At 45.2% G+C, this 13,380-nt stretch overlaps 1 protein-coding gene across 7 annotated transcripts in view; it reads left to right on the top strand.

The window, feature by feature from the left end:
* The window catches only part of MYPN (myopalladin), a 140,341-nt gene that overhangs the window by 111,733 nt on the left and 15,228 nt on the right, over window positions 1-13,380 (top strand). For all 7 annotated transcript variants that reach the window (XM_074382313.1, XM_074382312.1, XM_003928675.3 and 4 more), the window contains 4 exons: window positions 1,500-1,626; window positions 4,141-4,348; window positions 6,925-7,090; window positions 12,252-12,385. In XM_074382313.1, coding sequence (XP_074238414.1) covers window positions 1,500-1,626; window positions 4,141-4,348; window positions 6,925-7,090; window positions 12,252-12,385 — 635 coding nt within the window. The remainder of the gene's footprint in view (window positions 1-1,499; window positions 1,627-4,140; window positions 4,349-6,924; window positions 7,091-12,251; window positions 12,386-13,380) is intronic.

The following is a 13,380-nucleotide window of genomic DNA, read 5'->3' on the forward strand; positions in this document are numbered from 1 at the left end:
GGGATCAAGCCATCCTCCCATCTCAGCCTCTCAATTAGCTGAGACTACAGCCACATGCCACCATGTGGGCTCAGTTTTTCTGTGTGTGTAGAGACAGGTGTCTCGCTATGTTGCCTGGGTTTGTCTCATGCTCCTGGCTTCAAGCAAACCTCCAGCCTTGGCCTCCCAAAGTGCTGGGATTGCAGGCATGAGCCACCACTCCCAACCTGGCACCCTTTTAATGGTTCAAAATTTGTAACCATCAGTAGCACCTGCATACATAATATGTAAATCCAACCTGTTGAAGTAAGTTACCATCTTTTGTTTAATAAAACAGAAACCTTTAATGATTGAATGTATATTGATGGAATGTTTTTTTTTGTTGTCTTCAATATAACAACTGGTTTTCTTCCTCTCTGATTTTACTAACCACTAAGAAGAAAGAGGCTGGCTTTCCACTTAAATCTTATGATGCCACAAAGTCTTAGCAAAGCATTCCTTAGCTGCTGACACAGAGAAATTAAATGTGACTTACCAAAGGAACAGAAATAGTGACCTATGTCTCAGATATGGTATTTCACCATCATTGCAACTATAATTTCTTCTTTTTCTTTTTTCTTTTTTTTGAGATGGGGTCTCACTCTGTCACCCAGACTGGAATGCAGTGGTGTGATCTCGCTTCACTGTAACCTCCATTTCCTGGGCTCAAGCGATCCTCCCACCTCAGGCTCCCAAGTAACTGGGACCACAGGTGTGTGCCACCATGCCCGGCTAATTTTTGTAATTTTTGTAGAGATGAAGTTTCGCCCTGTTGCCCAGGCTGGTCTGAAACTCCTGAGCTCAAGCAATCAACCTGCTTCAGCCTCCCAAAGTGCTAAGATTATAGGCTTGAGCCACCTCACCCTGCCCCCTCTCCCTTCACATCCTCCTCCTCCTTCTCCTCCTCCTCCTCCTCCTCCTCCTCCTCCTCCTCCTCCGTTCTTTTTTAAGAACAGCTGTTACTGTTGGTCAGTCTTATCCAGTTTAAGTTCATGGTCATCTTTAATGGTCTGCCATAATTTATAGCCGGGTTATATTTATTACTCAAAGGCACAGGGATTGCAGCTGCCTTGCTCTGGGCAATAAACAGGACTTCTCTTTTGGCTCTCCTTCGAGGTTCAGACTGAATACTGATTTATTTGTTTATTTTGATGACTTTTGAACAACTGGTCGAACTCAGAGCAAGGGGAGCTGAGCCTCCTTAACCCAAAATGAGAGAAAGAAGCTAAGCCTGTTTATTTGATTACAGATCTCACAAGACAATCCCACAGTGTATGAGATACTTACCACTTTGTGTTTTACATCAACTGCACACCATAATTTATTGTTTATGGTCCAGCCTCTCCTTTCCTCCTCAAAAAAAAAAAAAAAAAAAAAAAAAATCTGCTCTCTAGGTCCTGTAGCCCATGCCTAAATGCCTATCATCATAAGTTTGTAAATTTATTTATATGTTTAATGCCTGAACATGCTTCTTGTTGTAGGGGAAGGTCCCGAGTGCAAGAAAGAGACAAAGAGCCTCTACAGGAACGCTTTTTCCGACCACATTTTCTGCAGGCTCCTGGGGATATGGTAGCTCACGAGGGGCGCCTCTGTCGGCTGGACTGTAAGGTAGACTCCAGCACCCATCCTTGGTTCCAGATCTGTTCATATTTTGTATTTGTTTGCATTCATTTTTGTTTGTATTTATTTTGTGGGGTTTTTTTCCCTCCCGAGAAGAGTAGGATGAGGAAGAGAGAGAGATCACTTGTTTTTTTTGTTTTTTTAATCATAAGGCTCGTTTGGAGTATTTAATGTCAGACAAAATTATTTTATGCAATTTTGAATCTTTATATATTAATAAAAATTACACTGGCATTATAATAAGTTAATTGCATTTTTAGAAGACAACCAAAGAGGTGATACACCGTAGTTACCCCTTATCTGAGAGGCACCCATTCCAAGCCCCAGAGTGAATGCCTGAAACTTTAGGTAGTACTGAGCCGTATGTATACTTTTTTTTTTTTTTTTTTTTTTTTGAGACAGAGTCTTGCTCTTGTTGCCCAGGCTGGAGTGCAACGGCACCATCTTGGCTCACTGCAACCTCCACCTCCCGGGTTCAAGCGATTCTCCTTCCTCAGCCTCCTGAGTAACTGGGCTTACAGGCACTCGTCACCACACCTGTCTAATTTTTGTATTTTTAGTAGAGACGGGGTTTCATCATGTTGGTCAGGCTGATCTCGAACTCCCTGACCTCGTAATCCCCCCACCTCGGCCTCCCAAAGTGCCCACAGGTGTTAGCCACCATGCCCAGCCCAATACTGTTTTTTTAATTTGATAACCAAGACAGCTACTAAGTGACTAATGGGCAGGTAGCATAGACGATGTGGACATAGTGGACAAATGGGTGATTCATATCCTGGGTAGGATGGAGTAAGATGGCATGAGATTTCATCATGCCACTTGGAACAAAGTACAGTTGAAAACTTAGAAACTGTTTATTTCTGGAATTTACCATTTAATATTGTCACACTGTGGTTGTCCTCGGGTAACTGAAACTTTAGATAAAAGGACTACTACAATTCAGACATTTGCATCTAAGCCTTTTAAGAATTTTAGAATGCTATAGAAGACTTAGATACAAACTTTTCATATGGTGTCTGGAAAACCTTTATTACTATAAAGCCATATGGTGTGATTTTCACATCCTTGAAGTGAATTGTTGTGATATGTGGCCTTTGAAAATTTATAAACATGAAAATATGGCTCCAAGGTAGTGTATGAGAACAGAAGCTGGTTTCTCATACTAATCAATCTCCATTACCTTTAGCTATTCTACATTCTCATTTTTTGGCTGAGCTTTAGTTGAACAGCATGGATATCTCTCAGTATGAAGAGAAGCTTATGTCACCCTTTCTGCCCCATAGATGCAGAATGCTATGAAAGACTTAGATGGAAATTAGTGAAAGCTTGAGGTTAAGCATTCATAACGGGTCCACTTCTGTCAATGCTTCTTCTCTCTGTGGCTGCCTAAGTAATTTTTGCGTTGATTGTTACATCCCTTTCCCTAAACTCTGAAAGATTCCCATGCCTGGGTTCCATCCCCAGAGATTCTGATTCATGGTAAATGGGCACCAGGATTTTTTTCTTTTTTAGACCGCGTCTCACTCTGTCGCCAGGCTGGAGTGCAGTGGCACAATCTCAGCTCACCGCAACCTCCGCCTCCTGGATTCAGAAGAGTCTTCTGCCTCAGCCTCCCGAGTAGCTGGGACTACAGGCATGCACCACTATGCCCAGCTAATTTTTTTTTTTTTTGGTATTATTAGTAGAGACGGGGTTTCACCATGTTGGCCAGGATGGTCTCGATCTCCTGACCTCATGATTCGCCCACCTCAGCCTCTCAAAGTGTTGGAATTACAGGCGTGAGCCACCGCGCCCAGTAGGGCACCAGGATTTTTAAACACCTCCCACATGATTGTAACAGGCAGCAAGGTTTGAGAACTCTGGTTTAATATCTGGCCTTTTATCATCCTCAGAAAACTAGCACAGGAACAGAAAACCAAACACGGCGTGTTCTCACTCATAAGTGGGAGTGGAACACTGAGAACACATGGACACAGAGAGGGGAACAACACACACCACGGGCTGTTGGAGGGCGGGAGAGCGGAGGGAGCTTAGGGGACAGGTCAATAGGTGCAGCGAATCACCACGGCACACACATACCTATGTAACAAACCTGCACGTTCTGCACGTGCATCCTGTTTTTATTTATTTATTTTTTCAAAAAAGAAAATATCTGGCCTTTCTCTTGGCTATTAGGTATGTCAGCAGTATATCATCTCTGAAATTGATGCTCCAGGCCCATTATATCTATCTATTTTGCTTTTTGATTCTTATTTATTCTAATCTAGAGTATAATCAAATAGGTTAACCATGACTTCAACTGTTGTCAAAGTACCACAGAGTTCAAATTCACGTAGCCATTTATTCAGGCCCCTCTTTTCTCTCAATGCCCCTACAGAGACGTTTCTTACCACCCCATGCTATTCTCTCACTATTTGGTGCCAAGCAAGGATAAAGAATTCAGCCACCAAATAAATGTGCCTGTCATCAGTCATTGGCCTCAGCTGTCCTGTCGTTTATTAGGTGAGTGGTTTACCGCCCCCGGAACTGACCTGGCTACTCAATGGCCAAGCTGTGCTACCAGATGCCTCCCACAAGATGCTGGTCAGGGAGACCGGAGTCCACTCTCTGCTCATCGACCCACTCATGCAGCGTGACGCGGGGACCTACACGTGCATTGCTACCAACAAAACTGGGCAGAATTCTTTTAGTCTGGAGCTCTCTGTAGTAGGTAAGGTTTGCTGCTGGGACCCCTAAACAACTTCCTCCGAAGTCACTGCCCAAATACGCAGAGCCTCTGCCAGAATGCCTTCATCCTTTGCCCTACTAACTCCAATCTCAGTTTCCCCTTTGCTGTGGTAAGGGCAGTATTTCCTACATTACTTTCAAAAACATGTCAGTAATCTAAAACCTAATATGGTACCGTGTGCCTATTACCCATTAAATAAATGAGAGTCATTGTAACCATCAATCAGTCAAGCAATGAGCTGTCACTAAATTCCAGTTATTTGCCCTGCAGTCCATGGTTCCTGGAGCATACCAGGCTCTTTTGCACCCCCACCCCCACCCCCGCCACCCAATCTGAGCTTTCATGCCGTTGCACCAATGATTTCTCTACCTGAATGTCCTTTTCTGCCTGGCAACCTCCTACTCATTCTGTAAGGCCTAACTGAAATGTCACCGTGAGGTACAGTGAATCCACCAGGCACAGCTACTCCTTCCCAGCCTCACAGCCATAAAGTTTTTCCATAGCACTCAGAAAAGGAGAGATTCATAGGGCAGGTAGGGCCTTCTGTGTGACTGTGAATTCTTTGCCTCCCTGAAGAGATGATGAGCTCGTTCTTCTCACATCTCCAGTGCTGTCTCTCTTCTTCGTATCTCAGTGCCTAGAATAGGGAAGGTGTCCAACAAATATTGAATCAATATCTAAACAAATGAAACCTTATCTTCTTAGATGATGAGAATAAAACACTGTAATGCCTACAGATGAGGAAAACAAGACATTGTCACCTGGGAGGTGCCAGTCCTGCAGAGCAGTAGTCCAGCCAGAAATAAATTTCAGAATGCAGGAATTCTGGTGTTGGGCTTCCTCCTGCTCTCAGTGTGGCCCTGTAAGAAAATCAGGGTGGCAGGCGTGGTGGCTCACACCTGTAATCCCAGGGCTTTGGGAGACCAAGGCAGGAGGATCACTTGAGGTTAGGAGTTTGAGACCAGCCTGGCCAACGTAGTGAAACCCCATCTACTAAAAATACAAAAATTAGGCCAGGCGTAGTGGCTCACATCTGTAATCCCAGCATTTTGGGAGGCTGAGGTGGGCGGATCACGAAGTCAAGAGATCGAGACCATCCTGGCCAACATGGTGAAATCCTGTCTCTATTAAAAATACAAAAATTAGCTGGGCATGGTGGTGCGAGCCTGTAGTCCCAGCTACTTAGGAGACTGAGGCAGGAGAATCACTTGAACCTGGGAGACGGAAGTTGCAGTGAGTCAAGATCGTGTCACTGCACTCCAGCCTGGTTACAGTGAGACTCCATCTCAAAAAAAAAAAAAAAAAAAAAAAAAATTAGTCAAGGGTGGTGGCACATACCTGTAAGGTGCGAGCCTGTAGTCCCAGCTACTAGGGAGGCTGAGGCAGGAGAATTGCTTGAACCCAGGAGGCAGAGGTTGCAGTGAGCCAAGACCATGCCACTGTACTCCAGCCTGGGAAACAGAGCAAGACTCTGTGTCAAAAAAAAAAAAAGAAAGAAAGAAAGAAAAAGGAAAAGAAGAGAAAATCAGGGTGGTCTCAGCAGGCTAATGCTCTCTGCAGGCTAGTGGCAGTTTCCCCTGTATATCTTTTTCCTTTTCTCGCCTTTAATTTCTTCTCACCAATAAAATAGGAAAATCTCATTCTGCAAGAATAGATTGATTTCAGGCTTTTACCTTTATTCCACGATTTAAATAACAATGACTTTGGAACCTCAAGATATGAGGTACCTTTACCTAAATCTGTCCTGGACAAATTTTTAAAATACTCCTTGGGAAACATGGTATTATGTGTGTTTTTTAAAAATAGTGTTATTCCGTAGGTGTCAGATTTTTGTGGAAAAATTATTGTCTTCTACAAAATAAAACTCCTCCCCCAAAATCTGTTTTAGTAAATAGAATATATGGTTTCTCAAAATCTACTGTTGAAATATAAAAGTGACCCCTTTAATTTCACCATTCCTAGCATTTGCATCCCTTATGTATTACCCAGATCCTCAAGTATTGCCTCTCATGGCATGTGCAGAGATGGTTGCCCCATTTATTTTTGTCTTTTAAACCATTTCTGAAGCTTTTATCAAGGCAGCGATCCTCACTAAGAGACATGAGGAGTGCTCCGACCAGGAGGTAAGGTGGGTGCACGCCCACTCTGCTAACTTCCAGAACTGTGGTATGAGGCATGAACCTCCAAGTGAATGACCCTTCTAGGCCAGGCACAGTGGCTCACGCCTGTAATCCCAGCACTTTGGGAGGCCAAGGCAGGTGGATCATCTGAGGTCAGGAGTTTGAAATCAGCCTGGCTAACATGGTGAAACCCCATCTCTACTAAAATTACAAAAATTAGCCAGGTGTGATGGTGCACGCCTGTAGTCCCAGCTACCCGGGAGGCTCAGATGGGAGAATCACTTGAACCTGGTGGGGGAGGAGTGTGGGCAGAGGTTGCAGTGGGCCGAGATGGTGCCACCGCACTTCAGCCTGGGTAACAGAGCCAGACCCTGTCTAAAAAAATAATAATAATATAAAAATAACAAACAGAAAAAGAATGACTCTTCTCTTGCTCAGCCAAAGAGGTGAAGAAAGCACCAGTGATCCTGGAGAAACTACAGAACTGTGGTGTTCCTGAAGGCCACCCCGTGAGACTGGAGTGCCGCGTGATAGGCATGCCCCCACCTGTGTTCTACTGGAAGAAAGACAATGAGACCATCCCTTTCACCAGAGAGAGGATCAGGTACAGCAGCCACCACATCCAGAGGGACTCCCACTCTCAGGGGGGCATGTTGCACCACCCAAATAAGTCTGCTCTGTTTGAGTCTAGCTTCTTTCATTTAGCATAATGCATTTGAATTTCATCAATACTATTGTGTGTATTAAGAATGTATTCCGGGCCAGGCGTGGTGGCTCACACGTGTAATCCAAGCCCTTTGGAGGCCAAGGCAGGTGGATCACCTGAGGTTGGGAGTTCAAGACCAGCCTGACCAACATGGTGAAACCTTGTCTTTAAAAAAAAAAAAAAAAAAAAAAAAAAAGAATGTATTCCTGGCTAGGTGCGGTGGCTCACACCTATAATCCCAACACTTTGGGAAGCCAAGGCAGGTGGATCACCTGAGGTCAGGAGTTCGAGTCCAGCCTGACCAACATGGTGAAACCCCATCTCTACTAACAATATAAAAACTAACCAGGCATGTTGGTATGCACCTGTAATCTCAGCTATTCAGAGGCTGAGGCAAGAGAATTGCTTGAACCTGGGAGGCAGAGATTGCAGTGAACCAAGTTTGTATGGCTACACTCCAGGCTCGGTGACAGTGAGACTCCATCTCAAAAATAAAAAATGTATTCTGTTGCAGAGGAGTAGTTAATAAAATTTAATTTAAAATTTCCTTGCAAAATATTCCATAAGTTCCACCAGTGTTCTACTAGAAGAAAGACAATGAGACCAAAACAAGGAATTTATGGAATATTTTGCAAATTTTTTGTCCCATGTCTTCAATTATATTAGGACCCAGAAAAGCTCTTTGAAGTAAAAAAGCTGTAACAAAATAAAACATCAAGGCAGTTATACATCTTTCCCATCCATCACTAAGTGATTGTTCTTAAAGTAAGCTTAAGGATCCAGTTTCTTAAACTGGGTATCTTGCTTAAGTTTCCCTAACCATCTTAGGAAAATGGCCATTTCTTTGCCATTTTGGTTTGCCACAGGCGACAAGTAAGAAGACGTAGCTTCTGTACAAAATTTTCTACTGAGAATTATTTCTCCACAGTAAACTGAATTTGCCCCAGATGTTGTAGCTGTTAGGTCTTAAAGAATTTTGCCATCTAAAATATGTGTGTGTGTTGGGGGCTGGTCTGTAGGGGGTGTGTGTATTTTTCTCCAGTAAAACTTAACCAAGAACAGGCTGGGCACAGTAGCTCACACCTGTAATCCCAGTGCTTTCGGAGGCCGAGGCGGACAGATCACGAGGTCAAGAGATCAAGACCGTTCTTGCCAACATCGTGGAACCCTGTCTCTACTAAAAATACAAAATAAGCTGGGTAGTTCCAGCTACTCAGGAGGCTGAGGCAGGAGAATTGCTTTAACCCAGAAAGATGGAGGTCACAGTGAGCCGAGATCGCACCCCTGTACTCGAGCCTGGCAACAGAGCGAAACTCTGTCTAAAAAAAAAAAAAAAAAAACTTAACCAAGAACAGAGAATAGTGTTGGGTTAACGCTCCAACCTAACAGTGCAACATGTTAAACTAGATTAAAGTAGATACATTAAGTAACTGAGGGTCTGCAATTTTAAATATGGTTGTATTGGGCAAAACCAAAATACATGTCTGGAAAGCTCATTCCCAGTGGAGGCTGACTGCTGGGGCTGGGTGATTGCTCAGCCCTGGACTCGGAGGACCTGCTCGGTTTAGTCACCACGGCCTGGGGAAGGCAGTGCAGGGGAGGGAGGAGGAGTGACTGAGATGCTGCAGAGGAGAAGGCCTAAGATTCAGAGACCACTGCCCACTCACTGCCCATTCCTCTTCCCCCAGCCTTTAGTGAAAAGATGCCTGTCATTTTAATGTAAGCATAGGACATTCTCACTGGGCACAGTGGCTCATGCCTGTAATCCCAACACTTTGGGAGGCCAAGGCAGGAGGATAGCTTGAGACCAGGAGTTCAAGACCAGCCTGGGCAACACAGTGAGACCCCATCTCTTAAAAAAAATTTAATTGGCTAGGCATGGTGGCACACACCTGTAGTCCCAGCTACTCAGGAGGCTGAGGAGGGAGGATTGCTTGAGCTCAGGATTTGAAGACTGCAGTGAGCCGTGATCATGCCATTGTTCTCTAGAATGGGGACAAGCAAAACACAGTCTCCAAAAAAAAAAGGAGGGGGTTATTTTGATACTTTAAAGTCATAGTGATTGGCTTCTGAAAACCACACACCTGGGAACATCTGAATGGTCCTAAATAAACACTTGCGCATGCGCACACACACACACACCCCCCGCCAGATACAGTTGCTCCTCAACTTATGACGCATTTACCTGGATGTAACCCCATCATAAATTGAGGAGCATACTGAATGCAAGCATCCTAAGTCAGGAACTGCCTGTATATCACTGTGATTGTAACTGTTGTAAGTAGTTATGGCTTTTACGTCCCTGCCTTCTCTCATCTGTATACCTCTGCTCATGACATTCCTTCTTTGGGAACTCTCTTCACCTTCTCCTCTACCCCCACACTCCAGCCCACCTCCCTAATGTCGGCTGTCCCTCAAGACTCACCTCAAACATCACCTCTCTAAGGAAGAGCAGTGCCCCTGCTTCCTCTCCCACTTGGTGTACCGTCACCATTGTTAGTGTTGACGGTTTCACTCCTCTCCACAGCTCGTCTGTGAGCCTCTTGAGGGAAGGGACCACGTCTTCTTTGTTTTCATATGTCCTGACTCCTCACAACACCCAATGCCTTTCACCTAGTAGGTTATTATGTAAGATGAAGGAATTATGAACAAATACATGAATTTCCACTGCTATTGCCTCACCTCACTGAGCTACAGCAATAGCATCCTAATGTGTCTCTCTGCAGCCAGGCACAAGCCCTATTCAATCCACACCCTCACCACTGTGAGGATGATCTTTTAACAATGCAAACTGGCCAGGCACAGTGGCTTACGCCTGTAATCCCAGCACTTTGGAAGGCCAAGGTGGGTGAATCACCTGAGGTCAGGAGTTCAAGACCAGCCTGGCCAACATGGCGAAACCCCGTCTTTACTTAAAATAAAAAAATTAGCTGGGCATGGTGGTATGTGCCTGTAATCCCAGCTACAGGGGAAGCCAAGGCAGGAGAATCACTTGAACCCAGGAGGCGGAGGTTACAATGAGCTGAGATCACACCACTAGACTCCAACCTGGGCCACAGAGGGAGACTCCATCTCAAAAAAAAGAAAATTGATTATACCAGCTCCTGCTAAAAATATATCATTAGTTTCCCATCATCTGAGAGGAAGGTTTCCATCCCTTTACCATGGTGCATGTGACCTCCTCCCTTGCCTTCTTTCCAGTTCCCCCACTTGCCAGGACCCCGTGCGCACTCCACCCCCAGCTGTAAGGAGCATGCCACGTTCCCTCCCACACCATCACGCTTTTGTGCAGGCTGCTCCACCACCTGGAACAGTCACATCTCACCCGCTCTGTGAGTTTCCACTCGACCTTTGAGACTGAGATGGAGCACATCTTCTGGGAAGTTTTCCCACACTTGAATTGGCTGCATTATATTCCAGTGGTTGAGAAACAGATTTTTTAAGTAATCTCATCTTAGTCATCTCAGGTCTTTGTACAGTGTTACATTTTTCTGTGAGCCTAACCTCACATATGCTTGTGCTTCTGAACATCCAGCATCTTCATGCCTCCTCCTCGATGCCTGTGGCTTCCCTCAATAACCTTTTCCCCCTCTGTGTTCCCCAGCAGCTTTCCCATGGCATTACTCTAGCGTTTGTTGCATCCTATTTATCTTTATTTCTACGTATTTATCTTTTATTTGTTTATTTCTCGTTAAACCGAGAGATTCTTCTAGAGAAGGGATTTCTTTGGTTAGGCATGGTGGCTCACACCTATAATCCCAGCATTTTGGGAGGCTGAGGTGGGTGAACCACCTGAGGTCAGGAGTTCGAGACCAGCCTGGCCAACATGGTGAAATCCCATTTCTAATTAAAAAAAAAAAATTAGCTAAGCATGATGGCAGGCAACTATAATCCCAGCTACTTGGGAAGCTGAGGCACAAGAATATCTTGAGCCCAGAAGGTGAAGGGTGCAATGAGTCGAGATCATACCACTGCATTCCAGCCTGGGTGACAGAGCAAAACTCTGCCTCATAAAAAAGAGAAGGCATTTTTGTCCTGTTCCTCTTTACACCCTCAGCACCCATGGCAGTGGCACCCAGCATTTTCCCCAGCATAGTATTCAATAAGGGTTTACTAAAGAAATATATCAAAGAATGAATAGATTAATTTGTTAATCAGAAGGTGAAGGTAGCCAATGTGTTAGTGTAGTAAAATTGTGGTGGATATTTTATTACTTTATTCTTGTTATACTTACTGATTTATTCTTGTTTTTTCTTATTACTTTATAAATTATTGGATGTAATACCTTTCAACAAAAGATAAACACTTATCCTTTGAGCTCCAGAAGCTGTTGCTGTTGCCTCTACCCTGCAAATGAGCTGTGGCAGCCCCAGAGGAGAGCTTGGAACTATGTGTGACAAGAGGGCCAGGCTGACGAGGGGTGTAGGGAGCACGTGACCCTGTGGTTTTTGATCCATGGCTGCACATTCGAATCACTGGGGAGTTTCCAAAAATCCTAATGCTTGGATCCTAGCCTTTGATTTTGATATGATTACCTGGGATATGGCCTGGGATTCCAATGTGCAGCCAAGTTGAAGAACTATTGATGTGGAGAAGAACAGAAGGAAAGAGCAGGCCGGCTTCCTCCTAAACGTCATCAGGCTGGATGCTGCAGGAGCCAGCTGGCTGCATTAGGAGACGCCGTCTGCACAGCCAGTCCATGCAGCCCTGCACTCTGTTTCTCCTGCTTTCCCAGAGTGTCCTAACAAGTTATTGATGAAATGTCCGTCGTTTGGGAAGAGATCTTTCTGAACTTTGGCTGTGAAAAGTGGAGTTTCTGCTGATGGGGAGCACAACTTCCGGTGGACTTGCAGCTGTGGGGGAGGGCGAAGGCAGGTCTCAGCCCCGGCTGTCCCTTTCTCCTATCATGATTAGGTTCAGTGCTGCTCTTCTGTAACGTCTTCCACCTTCAAATTTGTCTTGATGTTTGCCTTAAGCTGCATTCCCCCTTCTTCCTGGAACCCTAAACTTGACAAAGGCCTCCAGATAAAATATAGCTTTATTCTCTCTTTTTCGCCAGTATGCACCAGGACACAACAGGGTACGTCTGCCTCCTCATCCAGCCAGCCAAGAAATCAGACGCTGGGTGGTACACGTTGTCAGCCAAGAACGAAGCTGGCATCGTGTCGTGCACTGCCAGGCTGGATATATATGGTAAGTGTAGTGCTGCTGTCTGTTGAACATCTGTACGCAACTGACAGCTTAAAAATCTTTCTGTAAAGACAGGTGGGCTGGGCAAGGTGGCTCACAACTGTAATCTCAGCACTTTAGGAGGCCAAGGCAGGTGGATTACCTGAGGTCAGGAGTTCGAGACCAGCCTGGCCAACATGGTGAAACCCCGTCTCTACTAAAAATACAAAAATTAGCTGGGGATGGTGGCAGACGCCTGTAATCCCAACTCCTCAGGAGGCTGAAGCAGGAGAATTGCTTGAACCCAGGAGGCAGAGGTTGCAGTGAGCCAATATTGCACCACTGCACTCCAGCCTGGGAGACAGAGCGAGACTCCATCTCCAAAGAAAAGAGTAGCTCTATCTGTTACCTGATAGATGTCCCTGCTATTTATGGGTGCAGAGCTGGTATTCCCTTTATTTAGTACCGTGCAGGAGAGGCTTCAGCCTGCCACTGTTCCCTAGGTCTAGTTTTTGGAGAAAATATATAGTTTTCTGGTTTTTCCCCTTATCCTAAGACTTGCGAAGAGATTAAACTGTGAAGGAAGCAGACACTAATATACTTTTCCCTGAAAAAGTCAGGGGAGAAAGAGGCCACTAGTGATATGTTCCTTAATCAAGGCTAAGTCCTTAACCATTTCCCCGTCTTCGCCAACTGAGAAACTCCCTACCAATATCCCTGAAACAGGTAACTCTTATCCCAGTCCTGCCCTCCAGTGGCTGAGTTTCCAGGTCCCTTTGTCCTGGCTCTCCTCTCCCTCGTTCCTGTCCTGATTCCACAGCACCAACAATAGGAGGTGCTGTTTCCTCAGCTGGGACCTAGGATGGAGAAGGGGTGGAGGGGGGCGGGGTTAGAATCCGTTCCCTTCCCTGCCACCACATCTTCCTGCCTTTCTGAGGAATAGGGACATGTAGGGCTCCCCTCTCTCTTCCGAAGGAGGGCTTCTAATCCTAGGAAGGACAGCGGTCCAGTTAAGTGTC

This window comes from Saimiri boliviensis, chromosome 12 (assembly GCF_048565385.1).
Source record: "Saimiri boliviensis isolate mSaiBol1 chromosome 12, mSaiBol1.pri, whole genome shotgun sequence".
In the NCBI taxonomy this organism is placed as follows: Eukaryota; Metazoa; Chordata; class Mammalia; order Primates; family Cebidae; genus Saimiri; species Saimiri boliviensis.